The sequence below is a fragment of the Amphiura filiformis genome, chromosome 17, assembly GCF_039555335.1.
Source record: "Amphiura filiformis chromosome 17, Afil_fr2py, whole genome shotgun sequence".
In the NCBI taxonomy this organism is placed as follows: Eukaryota; Metazoa; Echinodermata; class Ophiuroidea; order Amphilepidida; family Amphiuridae; genus Amphiura; species Amphiura filiformis.
Window position 1 is genome coordinate 7,252,122 of NC_092644.1, and position 16,742 is coordinate 7,268,863.

Below are 16,742 nucleotides of genomic sequence, written 5' to 3' on the forward strand. Positions count from 1 at the left end.
ATTGGCTTGGGTATTATGAGTCATGTCTGTTAAATTTGTGGGCCCAAAGTTTTGCAACTTTGGCAGTTTTTACTGAACAAATGACTACACTTTCAGCATAAGAAAATAATAGGAATAACATAGGCCTATACAAAAATGTTACTGTATTTTTAGTACAACAAAAAGGTCATATTCATGGTAAATATTAGCCTGCCAAAATTGAACGCATAGTAATTCTCCCAAAGATCATTATGCTACACAAGATAGCTGCTAACCAGATGACTTATGTGTCCACAAATCTGCGAAATTCTGTAGCTTTATCAGACCAATACTGATCAAAACATTCCAAATCCAAGTTACATCCCTTACTGTGAAAATGACCTTACATGTACATACAATTAATTATCGGTTCAAGTTCTCCATTTTCTCATTATTTTCAATAGGACAACATCAAAGCGATCTACAAGAAGTTAATCCAATGCCTCTCACATAGTAGCCAGACAGTGGTCGTCTTTTCATTGTCTCTTTTATCAAGTCTCTGCCTTTATGAAGAAATAGGAGAAAAGGTAAATATTTGGGAAATTTTTAAAATAAAGTCATGTTTTTTATATGATTGTTTAAGGTTAGCAACTATTTTAAACTGTTGCGATTTGGTAGTTCAGAGCATCTTGCGAATGGCAGTGAGCTTTGGCAAAAATTGATTTGATTATTTCATAGCGAGTGTGTAGAAGAAATCAAATGTCACAGATATACCTTTGTAGGTCCTGTGGTTCTTGAGTTATGTTGTAAAGAACGCTGAAACAACAACACTTTTGTAAAACGTACATAACTCATTAACAACAATAAATCAAGCAAGTTTTCAAAGTATATGATTTATAGAACTTTTGCAAAACATCGAAGTGTTATTTTTCAATAATATATTATTTAGATAATAAAAATTGATTTTGTTTTTTGGTTGCTTCAACCAACAATACATTGTGTACCCTTAAAGGAGTATTTTGTGATTTTAGCATCCTCTATTCATGACATTTTCAGTAGATATCCACGATAAAATCTTTTTTCCCAAATTTTGATTTTGCGTTTGCGAGTTATGTATGATTACACTGTTCCATAGGTCACTGTTTCTGTTAAGAGATCAGATAGCGACGTTTGCACAGTAGTTTTTGTTGAAATTCGCAATATAATGCAAATTTTATGGCAAATTATTAAAAATTTATATTTTGTAGCCAATGTGGGGGATGAGGCTGTGAATCACAAAATGCCCCTTTCATATTCAACAGAAACTTAAGGGTTTGGTCATCATTTAAATGTTCTCTCAATTAAAGCATGCTTGTGGATTTTGCTCTCCAAATGACTTTTAAAAGAACACTTATTGATTTATTTTTTTCAGTAATTAATGTACCATTTATTTCATTTGTAGCTATTTAATGCCAAAAACATCAATCAGACCTTCCAGTTGATATTTAACATCCTTGTGAAGAGTGACGGCATCATCACAAGGCGTTATGCTGTGGATCTTGTCATTGATGTTATCAAAAGTCCACACATTAAACAGTCACTTATAATGTAAGTTACTTTGATATTATTACACACATCATCTATTGATTGATTGATTGATTGATTGATTGATTGATTGATTGATCTATTGATTGATTGATTGATTTGGATAACAACATGAAAAAATTACATGGTAAGGGTAAAGATACAGAGATAATCTTATGTAACCCTTACTATTAAAAAATATCCTTGTCATTTGATTGGTTGAATGGGCTATTCCATTTAAATTCCACACTACCCCTGTGGAAGATTTTGGAAATATCTTCCACAGGGGGGAGTATGAATTCAAACGGAATTAATATATTAGCAGCTCCGTTTGAAATTGAAACTCACTCTCTCTCAGGGGAAGATTCAGGTGGAATCTTTCTCAGAGGGTGTATGAAATTCAAATGGAGCTGCCTAATGTGCTCATTCCATAATGAAATTCATAGACCCCCTGTGGCAGATATTTCCAAAATCTTCCACAGGGGTAGTGTGGATTTTAAACGGAATAGCCCAATTCATGTCACATTCAAGAAGACAACTGTGGAGTCTGGAAGCCTTGTCACCTTCTGTTTAGATGCTTTACTCTGTTATATGGTGACCTGATGTACTTTATAGTTTGTGTCATGATATTTAAATATTTATGAATATTAATGAGCTTATTTGCATATTTTGTCTACATTTTTATGAATCCACTCTGCAGCTTAAACACAATAACTGATCAAAATCGAACTTGGTAATGAGATAGTATATGGTGGCCTGATGCGCTGTATACTGTTGTGTCATGTTATTTGCATATTCCTGAATATTAATTAGTAGGTTTTTAAGCGGGTTACAAGCGTCGGACAAGTTTAGAACTGTCAAGCTTTACGTCAGGAGTACTCTGACTTCTTCAGGACAAACGTACCTAAGAATGAGACATTACAGTATATGCAGCCCCTTGTCTCTGATGACTCTGAAAAGAGCCGTTTGCTGAAGAGCTGCTTCCTTGTCAACAAAACTAAGCAGATCTAGCCTATCTGCTGATTTGTAAGTTTTGGTGGCTCTGAAAGGGGCAGTTCAATGAACTGCCCTTTCTACAGAGCCACTAAAGATCTACGCCTATCTGCTAATATAAGATTTTGTGGCTCTGAAAGAGCAGTTTGCTGAACTGCTCTTGTCTAGCCACAGAAACAAGCAAATCTCAGCCTATAGCTGAATTTGCTTTTTGGCTCTGAAAAGGGGCAGTTTGCAAACTGCCCTTGTCAGAGCCACAAAGATCTACGCCTATCTAGCAGATTTTGTAGATTTGGTTCTCTGAGAAAGGGCAGTTCACTGAACGACTGCCCCTTGTCAGAGCACCAAAACAAGCAACCTCAGCCTATCTGCTAAAGGCTAGGTTTGCTAGTTCTGAGGAAGAGCAGTTTCAGCAAACAGCTCCCCTTGTCAGAGTCATCAGTAGACAAGGGGCTGTCTACATGTCTCATTCTTAGGTACTTTGTCCTGAAGAAGTCAGAGCTACTCCTGACGTAAAGCTTGACAGTTCTAAACTTGTCCGACGACGAACACACTTACCTACTAATTGTTATGAATTCCCGTCGTAAAAGCCTATCCCACAATTCCTGAATATTAATGAGCTTATTTGCATATTGTATATTATTTGTATTTACAAACTTCTGTTATTTACACACCTTTATGTGTGGGCCACCTTAATTACGAACCATGTAATTCTATATTTTTGTGTGTGTCTGACTCTGATGCCTTCCCTAATATGCTATCTGATGCATCTGATCATGTTAGTTTGTCTGAAGGCAAGACCTTATGACAGTGTGTGTGGGTGGGGGTGACTGTGTCGGTCAACAATATGTGAGACTTTTGGTTGAATATTTGTCTCATATGGACAGTTAGTATCCTATTGGAAGCAAACAAGTGTCATAGCTACAGAAGATATGATTAGGTGACGAAAAAAGAAAACCCTGTTCTACTGGCCCGACCGACCCAGATTTTGAACAAATTCGGGAAAAATGTTTTCCTGTACAAATGAATGCCCACCCAAATTTCGGAAATTTCAGGAACAATTTTTTTAAAATATATTTTCTCAAATTGCAAATTATTTACAGATTTTGGTGATTTTTTGGGTCATTTCAAAAAAAAAATAAAATAAAAAAAGGCCGGCCGACCGACCCTACTTGAAAGGTCTGTCCGCCCGTAGAACAGGGTTTCTTTTTTTCGTCGCCTTACCGTGATATTTTCTTCTATTGCAGATATGAACATTTTCCAGTGTGTTTACAACAGATACTTAAGCTTCTTACTACACTTGAGGCAGATGCTGTGTCTAAGGTAATGCGGAAATTAATTTCATTATCAAAATAAAACAAACAAATTCTCTTGATTGATAAATGTTCCTTTTCAGATCCAATAAAATGATACTCACACAGAAATATTTCAATTGCGATCATGAATCTTGCTCACTCTGGACTGGTGTTTCTAGATGTTTTTAGAACTGGCAACACTCTTGTCTGGTTTTGATGATGTCACCAAACTTTCTTGTTGCCGAGTATTTATGACCTGGTCATAAATTTTGTCCAGTCTGTAAGCCCCCTCATCCTTGTTCATTGTGTCTTCCCCTACTTCTGATCCAGATTGCTTCAGTACCAGATTGAACAAGATTCCTAATAGGAATATTTCTATAGTTTAGTGGTTTAAACCTTTGATCACAACACAAAAGTTTGCGTACCTGGAATTTTCAGTCGACACTTCGACTTTCATCAACAGACTGGCAACCCAAATTAGAGGTCAGCGACCTTTCAGACACCTTCTGTGTGACTAAGTATCATTTTATTGGATCTGAAAAAGAACCTTTATCAATCAAATTAACTATGAACGATCTTGTTGAATCTGTTTCACGAAACAAGTTCTCTATTGCCAATTATTGTAGAGATAAAAATACATGTATACTGGAAAGTTGGGACATTTTGTAGTTGAAAAAACAAAAATATTTCAGTAAACATAATGATCAAAGTACAGAACAGTTTTAAGTGAAAAAAATAAATAATGTATAATATAAAACATTAATCCCACCTGAAAATGTTCAGGTGTTCTCTGGTAAGAGCAAGTATTTTCCTTCAATCGAAACTGAAACCTTTCATTATTTCCCTTATCAGATAAAATCTTGAAATAGGGTATTTCGTTTAAAATCCACACTACCACTGTGGAAGATTTAGGAAATATCTTCCACAGGGGGAGTATGAATTTCAAATGGAATGAACTCATTAGGCCACTCCATTTGAATTTCATATACCCTGAGGGAGGGTGAGTTTCAAATGGAGCTGCTAATGTGCTTATTCCAAATGTTTTAATTCCATTTGAAATTCATACTCCCTGTGTGGGAGATATTTCCTACATCTTCCACAGTGGTAGTGTGGATTTTAAATGGAATATACCAATACCTGTATTTGCCTTGCAGATATTTGAATTGCTGCTAGCATTTTCATCGGTAAATGAATTGCGGCCAGCAATATGTCGTAGCTTAATGATGACTCCCAATCTGGAAGCTTTGGACTCATCGGTTGAACCCGCTAGATTGGCGTCCACAGAACCGTACTTTGCTGCCATTAACTGGGCCATGCAGGATGTGCAATTACACGAACACGCTCCACTCAAGGCGTTGGAGTTTCTTACAGATGTTTATGAGGTGGGTAAATTGGTTAATATCTCTGTGACTTGGGCTTCAAATAGGCCTACCGATGGAAAACAAAAGTGACATGATCAAGGAGAATGAGTCACATGTTGGCAATTTTCAATTGGAAGTTTTTACATCGTTTTCTGGCAGTTTTCGAATGCTACATTTTGATGCAAACCCCAACAAATTTGGACATCTGGTTACCGAGTTATGAGCAATTTATCAATGGCTGAAAACAATATAAAAGAAAAGATATGGAACACTGTTTTTGCCAATGTCTCAGAAACAATATTAGTCACATTCGGTTGGTCAGTATGACAACATTTGCGATGGATCGCTTCATGGCATTGGCTGTTTGTGCCTGGATTCGGCTGTTCCATCTAGCGCTCTCTGCCATGAAGGGGACACTTACCGGTTCACTCATTGGGGCAAATCATCACAAAACATGCCATAATATAAATCTCTCTTGGTGGAACAATTCAAAGGCAACTTCAGTGGCGGTGCCACAGAGGGCATGGGGGCAAATACCCCCAGTCAGACCTCTTGCCCCCCCCCCAGTTTCCCCCCAGTAAAAACCAAAAATTACGAAAAATACCACTTTTTGCGGCAATTTTGCACAGAATTTGTTGATTTTGACCCCATGAGAACTACCTGCCGATTGGCCAAAATTGGACCAATCAGCAACATTGTTACAATAATTTCACCACGCAAGAAAATTGGGGCGAATTATTTGCAAAGCTCCATTCTGATTGGTGAATCATGTAATTGACCAATCAGAGGCAATGTTAGATCGCCAGGTAGTGCTCAGGGGGTTAATTGGATAAATGTGAATATTGATTTCCCCTTGTCTCTTTGCAGGAGCTTCTTGATTCCAGTATGACCCATGTATCACCGCATCTTGACATCATCATTCCCATAGCAACAGGGCAGCTGTTGTGTCCAGTAGAGACGGATGGTGTTGTACTGAGAGCTAGATGTAGAAAACTCAGCAAAGTTTTACAACTGTGTTTGGATATCCTTTGTTTGAACAGAAACACTGATACCAACTTTAACCCGCTCTGACATTGTATTTTACATTTCTTGGGAGTAACATACTGCAGCTTTGGCACACAATTAGGCTTCTTGGAGATCATTTGCTGCTACTTGATTAAACAAATGTGCTGCTACTTGCGTAAAATTGGGCTACTTTACAAGTGTCAGGCCGCTGCAGTAATTTGACATAATTTTCCTTTCAATTGAGCCGAATCTTGAAGGTTTTAATTCTCTGAAGCTCCAAATTGCAATAACAGTGGGTTTTGTGTCCATTTATTGAACATTCAGTAACTTCCCAATAAGCACCAGAAGTTTTTAAGTCGAAGTGCTTTTCCGCCCCAAATCGGTGATTTACGTTCTAAATTCGGGGAAAACCGCCAAAATATCTGGTATTGTGCTTTTTTTAAATGTTAACAATTGGGTTACTTGAGAGTCATTCACCGTGGCCTGATGAGTTAATTCGCCACACCTTGGCACTGAAAAGTTTTGGCAACACTGACTGAACAGCAGAATCAATCACAGTGTTGGATGACTTCAATACAGGTACTAACATGCAAAGTTCAGTATAGATCTCATAGTGCCCCAACAGGCAAAATCCCTGTGCTTTGTATATACACTGAGAATTCTTGCATATTCATAAGGGCCGATTGTTCTATCACCCGTGCCTGCACCAATGTCCAACAAATCACACATGGTGTTGCGTGCATTGGCGTTTACACAATATTAAGATGGCACTTATGCCGTAATGGGCACAGCGTGAGCATATCATTGTCATCTCTCGCACTTCGTGGAATGATTGGCCCTCATTAACAGGTAATGCTGAACTTTAATAGTTGGTGCACTGTCTGTTCATTATAAGTCTATGATTTGTTTAGACCTTGTTTGTTGCCCTCTTGTTTTACTCTTGATGCAACTCTTGTGATGAACGGAAACGGAGCTCCAGTAAATCAAAGAACCGCTTTTTATTTCTCGGGAGTTTGTAATATTGAAATTAAAATAGTGCTCCAGAAGGCATTTCAAAATTGTAAAATACTATAAATTTCTGTACATCTGGTGGCCGTGGGGGTGCTGTAATGGGGCAGGATGAGGAAGTACTGACTCTACCGTCTCCAACACCCCCACCCCCTCCCACCAACCTGCCCAACAGACCCTGGCTTGTTTTCTGATTTTTAAGGATGCAGCCAATTTATATTTCTTTTTGAAGAAACTTAATGAACAATGATGTTGCTAGTATTACATGGGTTGTTTGCTTGAAACCATCAATCATATTTTCTGCGTAGTTGCCTTAACTATCATATTTACTTCTATGCGGGGAAGAAGGAGTGAGGTCAGAGATTGTACGCTTACTGGATACGTCTGTGTGTTTATCAATCTTAGAACATCAACTGAATCATAATAGGATAGGACTTAATCTCTACAAACCAAACAATGATGACGCAGACTGGAGGTAATAGAATCATGCTTGCATTTATCGGTCGTACGAAGGAAAAGACCTTATGGCATCATGAGTCGTGTACGTGTCGGTGCAAGTGTAAGACGTGTGAAACGGGGATACATTTGCATTGCATCCCGATAAACTGGGGATACACCTGTAAATGGGGATATCCCTCTAGAGGGCACTAAAGGCATTAGACATATGGGGGATGAGATACCCCTATTGCATAGTACAGAATCAGACGATACACACACATCTGATTCCATACTATTTAACTCTCTCTGTCAGGTGGCGCTTTGTAGTGCTGCTGTGGTCATCACAAGGGTACGCCATCTCACTTGATCTGATGCACCTTGTACACACATGATTTTTTCCAGCAAAGTGGGGACATATCCACACATGCATAGCAACCTAGCATAGTTGTGGATGGATAGTCCCAGTTGGATGGCTACACACAGACGTCTCTGATTCACACATCTTACAAGTAGGGGTATGTGTGGTGTCAATGATTATGTAAGGCTTTTGGCTCAAATTTGGTCAACTATCAAAGGTCATTTCAGGTAAACTTGGAAAATAGACAGAAAATGAAAAAAACCCAAAATGCTCATATCTTAGGACAACCTATCTGGGACCGCGCCGTCCCTATTTTTTGTTCACTATCCTGCCATCTCAGAAAGGTGTGATTTGATAGTAAACCATGATTGGCTGGTGAATGCCACTCTGCAGGAAATAATCTCTGGCGAATTATACTCAATATTAACAAGTAAATACTGGATTATTTTGGAAATATCCACAGAATTAGAGAAGGAGAATCCACACTGTTAAAGGATGTCTCTGGCAATCACTTGCTTTATATGATAGAAAATTAATTGTCAAACATGGATCACATGGTTTTATTTGAAACAAACTCATATTGACCATAAAAGCGAATTAATACAGCCGTCTCTCAACATATGATATTCAAAATTCCCGGGCGCCGAAATTGTCCAGTGCAATGACATCCCAGTAATACAATGAAGGCTGACAACAATTGAGCACAAGTAGTAACCATAACTGTTGGTATCATGGTGAAATTGACTTGATTTATTGTTACAGTGAGCCAGGTGCTGAAGTAGTTCTTCTGATGATGGACCTGTTTCTGAAACTAGAAGCTTACTCATTACAACAGCCACTACAGCAGTTACTACAGGTGAGCAATTAAAAAACATTACATTACTCATTCCTGACAAAATACCTACATAGTACCAATTCTTCTACTGCACAGGACCCACCAGCAGTGATACTGCACTGCTGGTACTACACTGATGCTCCCCTGGTACTGCACAGTATCAGCCACTTGGCGATCCCAATAGTCAACTTGTAAAATAGGCGGGACATTGAAAATGGCCTCACATGGATAATTCAAATCCAATTGCAACCAAACTTGTGTCATTTTTACAATATGGATACTTCTATGTAATGGTAGAGTTCAGGGTCACATACCGAGGACAAAGGTAATGTGAAGTCAACTTATTGGGTAAATTCCCTCGTTGTGGATCTGAATGTATTTAAAGAGGAAAAGCCCCACCAGAGCAGTTCTTTTGGGGTGAACCAAATCTGCCTGGTTGTCAAATTTGTCAGTGACAATGTTATCTCTGAATTTGACATGTGGCCATGTGTTTTGAGTTGGTAGATTTTTCGGTACCCAAAATTTCTAATTTTTTTCCTCTTTGAAAATGCACGCTTTTTGATACAAATATAATTGTTTGTTAACTAAACCCATAAATACAAGAAAAGTATACATTTCCTGACAGGAAATTAAACAGGGAATCCAAAAATGATATTAGTTTTCCAGTGGAAAGATTGGTTAGGGAGGTAGTGGACTTTGAATAGCAAAATTTTCCATAAAAAATGTTCGATCTTCAGTGAGATATATTTTTTACATATTATACCCTATGCTGAAAAGGACATCATATTTGAGTTCCTTGGCTCAAGAGCTTAAAAAAATGTATACTTTTATTTTGATACTTGCTATAGGTTTCGCTGTGTGCAAACATATTTGAAACGCACATCTGAGGCATTCCGAATAGGGATTTACACACAAACAGTGCAAATTAAGGCATTTTCTGTAATCAAGTGATTTGCACTAGAAATTCACTAAATTTAAAGACAGAGTTACCTTTTTTAGTTTCTAAATGATTGTTCTTAAGTCTTTACAACATAAAACCAATTAAAAGAAGCAAATATATCAATATACCCCCATTTTTTTGACATTTTTAGTTAAATTTACATATCAATCCTCCATATCAATCCTCGGCTCCACCCTGTCATGTTTTCACTAAAATCAAAATAACTTTAGAATGGTTTATGCTACATAAATTGTTATGGTATCAATACAAAGGTCTCATCAAATGCTTTAAATTGATAGGTCATTTGTCTAGGTAGGTGACACCCTTGACTTAAAAATACTAAGAATTAGCACAAAAAATCTCGCACAAAAGTACTGCTCCACCCTATTGGTGTACCCAATATAAAACGCATGGCCATGTGCTAATTGATGCAATAACATTAAAACATCAATTAGCACCTGTCAAATTCAGAGATAACCTTTTCACTGATTAATTTGATAACCAGGAAGGTTTGGTTCACCCCAGAAGAACAGCTTTGGCAGGACTTCTTCTTTAACCATTGTTTGTATTTTATTGCAGGATCAGCGATTGATGCCATTCTTCGCTCATTCTCTGACTTGTAAAAACAGGAGTCGGGTGCAAACAGCCTTGCGAGTAATCACACATGCTTCTTCCTTGCAACAATTTCCAACCATTATGTGAGTAAATAAAAATAGTGTAAATGCATGAGTTATTGTATATATAAGTAGACCTGTATTGAGGAGTCTGCAATGAGACAAATCCTCCACATGTGAAGCTTTCTTTCATTTAATACTTTCACAAGACATATATAGGCCTACTTGTTTATTAATTAGTTTGTCTTGTTTACCATTGACAAGTTGCATGTTGTATGGAAAACAATAAGGTTAGCCCCAAAACACAGGCACATCACTCATTTGGTGTATTTCTGTGTGTGGGGGTGTGTTTGGTGGTGGCGGTGTGTACTTATTTGTCAGCGAACACAGATGTTAATATGTGACCATCCACCACGAAGAGGTAGTAAAGTCGGCTCTAGATCATTGTCTGTTTATTGCAGATTTTGAAAGAATGCACTTTCAGCTTTAAAATGACACTTTAGCTGATATATGTGCTATTAGCATAAAAAGCATTTGAGAGTGCATCCTCTAATTGTTGTTATGAAAATACCTTCTATGAATAAACCATAGCAAGATGAATACTATTATATTCATTATTTATATCATGGTGCTCTTTGGGTGCACAGTTAATGCTGTGGATGCCACGAAGACTTGTAGTGTTTTATGAAATAAGTATGAGTGACCTGCTTATGCTTAACTCTGATTAGCCTGTTAACTACCAATATTGTTATGTCCATTATTTACTTCTTCAGACTTGGAGAATGCATCGCAAGCTGTAATAACCACAAGGCAGAGGAAATCGAAACACTAAAGCGACCCTTGAACTCGCCTGACCATACGTTTTCATTGTCACGGAATAATAAGCTGAATGACAGTAGCATCCAAGGGTTGATTGACAAAATGAAAACGGGAATGGATGTAAGTAATGCCCACAATTCATCAGTGGTACAATATTAATACTCTGCGTGGTAGCCATGTGCTTCAACATAAAAAGTTTTGAGATATTTTCTCAAAATATCAAGAGCTGTATCAAGAACTGGTGAACCAATACTAGGCTTGTTTGTACTAATTTTAAAGCATTTTCCATGCTGATTCCTAGTATGGTCATAAAAATTTACAATTCAGAAATTTTAGCAGAAATCCACTTTTCATTTTTCTGACAGATTTCAATTCAATTTTTGGTTTTTAACATCAATTATAACATCAAAAATCAAAATAGTGTCTGTAGTTCTGATAGCATTACGTGTCGCAATAAAATGACTGAGAAATGAGATTAACGATGCTTGAAAGTTCATGAAACGCAGGCCATAACATCAACGCAATATTCTTTGATTCCTCATCTGTACTGATTCTGTAATATGTTTGTTTAGAACTGTGCCCATCAGAATGATGTTAAATGGCGCCATGGTCCCTGTGGGGATATATCGTCGGCAGAGTGCTACACTATCGTAAGTGACATTTTCGGCCAATTTGAGATGTTGACGAATTATGGAAGGCCATATAAAAGCACAATTATAAACCAGGTTTTAAGTTTCAAAATTGCTTAATTATTTTTTAATTAATAAAATAAAATATCGTAAGTGCATTTGCAATTTTATTAATGTGTGCAACACTATCGTATGTGCCACGTACAATAGTCTTGCACGCTAATTTTGTTTTTCCATCTGCTGCAAGACCATCGTATGTGCCACATACGCTACTTTCTTGGATCTAAACAACAAAATCACGGAATGCTGCGCCATCGTAAGTGCACAACAGTCTCTAACACATCACTGACTGTGACGCTTTCGGCTGCAGGCGTTGTCACTAAGCTGGCTAAGTTCATAGCTCCCATGACTGGTAATAGAGATGACAAATCCAGTATTTTTATTCTTAGATTCAGTAATAAATCTTGAGAGATAAGATTAGGGCAAAATGTCTTTCTATTTTAAATATTATGTGCTGACAAATCATAGGTTAAAACCAAAGGTTTCACTATCCCCCCCTCCCCTCCCCGGGAAAATATTGCACATAAGGGAAAAATGAAACCATTGAAATAAACCTTGGGATCTCACATATTAAACACATATCTTGTGGGCTGTATTTTTCTCAATATATGAGCTCAAGAACCGCTAGCTCAGGCACGGCTCTCAGTGGCGTCCGTGGCCGCTCCTACCCCGGGAGGCCGCCCCCATTCTGAAAATTTGACCCCCATGTAACCTTGATTGACCCCTCCCCGGAATGCCCGGAAGTTTCAGGAGGTGAGCCCAAGCTAAATTGATTCAGAATCAATCAAAGATCACAAAATAACTTTCAAATCTTTGTTCTTTGAGTTGGTCACAAACTCTACAGGCTGGTCTTCTACTATAATGCTACCAGTCTCCCATACTGCTTGTTACAAGACCTAATAGTACTTAGATGGCACCGACAAATACAACATAATCAGAAACATATAATTGGCAGCAATATGCACTTTTTTCCAATCATAAATTGACAATGATTTATTTGGCTATTTATTTATCGGGTAGTAGTTGCCAAAAATATAAAAAGATAAATATTTTCATTTATTTACTTTCAGTTTCCTTTGAAAGTTTTAAAATTTTCTTGGTTAACAATTTATTTCTTGTTATTACTTTGTACAGCTTCGTGATGTAAGAGCTTCGGAAATAATGGATGTATATGAGCATAAGTTAACATCACTAGCCGTAAGTGTCATTATTTATTATTTGAACTGTTACCTTTGCCCAGCCAGATTAGACCACATCAGGCATAATACTACTGCTACAATGTTGTTATTATTAACTTTTCTTTAAAAAAACAACCTTTTGAAAAAAAACTGAAACATCTGATCTGTAATTGATTGTCTTTTTTCCGTCCTTGTTTGATTGCCTTGTCCTGTCCACTATTTTATTTAAGGACCTCATTGGAATAATCCAAATCGGCATTAAAATGTGCAATGCATTGTGTGACAGTTTTGGCAGTTTTAGGACACTTTGACCTCTAACATATCGGGAAAGTTTTTGTATGTTCAAAATATTATTTAAAATGTTTTACTAGAATAAAAATAAAATAAAACATGGTTATTTTATGAATTAATTATTTAAAATATTTTTAATGATAACATTATTACAAATAAATGAGTGAATAATAATAAGCGATTTCCTCGATAAGAGTTCACAGTGACCCAAAACTGCTCAGCGAAAACCGGGCTTATTTATTGAATAGTGGTTTATGTAATTAACCTTGTTTTTTTGTGATTCTAACATCCTCTGTTTATATCAACGAAAAAAGTATAATACCAGAATTGATTTTGATTTTGCATTTCATCACCCTGCTACGATAATTGCCTAACTCATATTTTGTAATTGTGAGAAAAAGTGCAAAGTATGGTTCAAGCATGCTTCAGTTATGTAATCACCCTAATCATTTTGGATTATTTCTTTTAATTTGTCTCATTATTTGTTCTTGTGCAAAGATTGGTGAATAATTATGTTTAAATGCATCCATGAACCATAGTTTGTACTTTTCTTCAAAATTACAAAAAATGAGTTAGGCAATTATCGTAGTAGCAGGTTGACAATTTGTGAGTTATGTATGATTATGTGAGTTAGGCAAAGTAAAAAATAAAACATGTTTCTCGTCCAGGTTTTGGAAAAATAGGAGGAAGAGGGGCTTTTTATTTTTTATTTTTTATTGAAAAAATGCCCTAAATTGCCCTATTTAGACGCTTTTTATCCTTTTTATAGCGTAAAGATTAGAAGCTGAAAAACATGAAGAGGCTCTTTTTATTTTGTTGTTTGGAGATGTCAACCCCTCATCACAAAATACTTCACAAATGTTTCTAATACTATTGTATAGGCTTATAAGAAGAAGTTGCAACTTCTCTAGTATCTTTACAAAAAGTTACAGAAAGATTGCAAAATAAAAATAAAAATGCAAAATCTTCAAAAAAGGAAGCAGGAGGGGACGAGAAACATGTTTTTTTATTTACTTGGCCTTATGTATGATTATGTATAATACATTGCTCCACACTCTATAGGTCACTGTTTTCCCAGTAGAATTCCATATAATTCCCATTTTGTCACATTCCCTGGGCTATGGTCCACCTTTCCAAATGATGTCTCCAGTAAAATTGTATTTATTTATTTTTCATTTTTCGTGCAAATTGCGTAGATGTATGTACCTTTATCAGTAATTGTTGTGTGGTGTTTTTTGTTTTTGGGTTTGTTTTTTTCATTTTCTTATATTTTCTTTTTTGTTAACTGGGTTGTCCAAGACCCATTTTTAAGTGATTTAGTTTACTATTAGGGAATCCAACAGGAACCCATTGACTATGTTTGCCTTTTTTCCTGCTTTTTGTATGTTTGCTTGCCTGAATGATCAATAAATCAAACCAGCATGTCATATAAGATACATTAATACACGTCAAGTGGACACAATGCTGCCTTTTTGTCTTCAATAAAATTCAGAAACCAATCATATTCTGATTTTGTTCACAGACGAAAGAGAGTCATTTGCAAGATCTACTTGAAGCCAAAGCATTGGCCCTTGCTCAAGCAGACAGATTAATAGCTCAATACAGGTGTAGGAGAGCACAGTCTGAAGCAGAGGTAAGTTGTCTAACAGTACTATGTACCATGTCAACATCATCAGTAGGCTGCGGAGCAGGCGACAACAAGCTTTCTCCAACTATTGCGATCTTGGGCAAGCGAAACAATTTTGTTTGGCTGCAGCATCTCTTCAGTATCTCCCAGGAGGTGCTGGACATACTGTAAGTACAGTGTGGGCGGCCGTCCCGGTTTCCCCTTCCCATGTGGTGGAATATAAAGGGCATGTTCTTTCACAGGCTCTTTGCCTTCAAGATGCAGTATATGGCCAAGAAATTTGAGTTGATGAATCTTAACTCTGGCAACCAGTGGAGTGGTGTTGGTCAGATTTTAGATGGTTTCATTTGGAATCCAATCCACTTGCTTGATGTTTAACATGACTCTGTAGCAAGATGTACAGGTAATAAATATCCAATCAAATGAAAGAATATTATACACCCAATCATTAGTGTAAATCCGTCTTCAACTCTTGAAATGTGGGCGGGGGACATTCGGCCTGAATTGTCAAAGTGGCTGAAAAGAACAAAAAATGGGTAATTTTGCCACTAAAGGGTGGGGGAGGGGACTCAGCCTCCTACCCCCCCTGGATTGACACCCATGCACCAAGTGGCTGAAAAGAACAAAAAAATGGGTAATTTTGCCACTAAAGGGTGGGGGAGGGGACTCATCCTCCTACCCCCTGGATTGACACCCATGCACCCAATTATGCAAACCAAAAAACTGTAGGAATTTTGGTTACTAATCACAACAAAAAGGGGTGTTCCCACTGCTGTCCCATTTATTGAACTTGTCAATCAAAATTGGGCTATTCCATTTAAAATCCACACTACCCCTGTGGAAGATTTTGGAAATATCCACCACAGGGGGAGTATGAATTTCAAATGGCCTTAACACATTAGCAGCTCCATTTTGAAGCTTACCCTCCCCCTATGGAAGATTCAGGTTGAATCTTCCACAGAGGGTGTATGAAATTCAAATGGAGCTGCCTAATGTGCTTATTCCATTGAAATTCATACTCCCCTGTGGTGGATATTTCAAAATCTTCCACAGAAAGTGTGAATTTTAAATGGAATAGCCCAATCTGGAATTTAATGATCTGTATGCTACCCATAGGCTTCAACATAAGTCCAAATTTTGAGATATTTTCTCAAAATATCAAGAGCTATCTAAAGAACCACTGAACCAATAATTAGTCTTGTTTGTACTCATTTTAATGCATTTTTCATGATGTGACATGATCAAGGGAAATGAGTCGGATGTCGATAATATTAGTTTTTGAGATAATGGCAAAGAAAATGTTAAAATTCTTTTGTTTTATGTTGTTTTCAGCTTTTGATAAATTGAAGTAACTTGGTAAAGAAAAGTCGTATCTACATGGGGTTTTCAGTCTCTGAAAGCTCTAAATATCCTCTTTAGAAACATGTGTAAAACTCATTTTCGACCAGAGTCAACATGTGACTCATTCCTCTTGATCATGTCACATATGTTCATGAATATTTACAATTCTGAAATTTTTGAATTAAAAAAAACAACTTTTCATCTGTGTGGAGAGAGTTAGTAATAATAGAAGAACAAAATGCAAAAATCAATAGCAATATTATACACAAGCAAAAACTCAAGCATGAGCATTTTCAGGCTTTTGTCTGAATTCAGGCACTTTTGTTGTCCAAATTGACACATTTTTATTTTTTCAGCCTGTTTTGGACCTTTTAAGGCAGTTTTCAAGACAGCCATTCTCAATTTCTCATGCCTGAAAACTTTTTTAAA

The 16,742-nt window shown here is 36.9% G+C and overlaps 1 protein-coding gene and 1 non-coding gene across 3 annotated transcripts in view; both read left to right on the plus strand.

Moving 5' to 3' along the window:
- LOC140136872 (protein CIP2A-like) overlaps positions 1-16,742 on the plus strand; it is a 36,511-nt gene that overhangs the window by 11,533 nt on the left and 8,236 nt on the right. Inside the window, exons 7-18 of one of the 2 annotated variants that reach the window (XM_072158474.1) lie at positions 423-545; positions 1,400-1,545; positions 3,762-3,837; positions 4,964-5,191; positions 6,038-6,191; positions 7,514-7,658; positions 8,742-8,835; positions 10,334-10,452; positions 11,142-11,307; positions 11,760-11,837; positions 13,011-13,073; positions 14,868-14,978. In XM_072158474.1, the coding sequence (XP_072014575.1) occupies positions 423-545; positions 1,400-1,545; positions 3,762-3,837; positions 4,964-5,191; positions 6,038-6,191; positions 7,514-7,658; positions 8,742-8,835; positions 10,334-10,452; positions 11,142-11,307; positions 11,760-11,837; positions 13,011-13,073; positions 14,868-14,978 (1,503 nt within the window). The remainder of the gene's footprint in view (positions 1-422; positions 546-1,399; positions 1,546-3,761; positions 3,838-4,963; positions 5,192-6,037; positions 6,192-7,513; positions 7,659-8,741; positions 8,836-10,333; positions 10,453-11,141; positions 11,308-11,759; positions 11,838-13,010; positions 13,074-14,867; positions 14,979-16,742) is intronic. The other variant, XM_072158475.1, reaches the window with a different exon arrangement.
- On the plus strand, positions 15,980-16,086 carry LOC140138502 (small nucleolar RNA SNORA14). Its single transcript, XR_011857027.1, has one exon. It is a non-coding gene; the product is annotated as a small nucleolar RNA SNORA14 (small nucleolar RNA).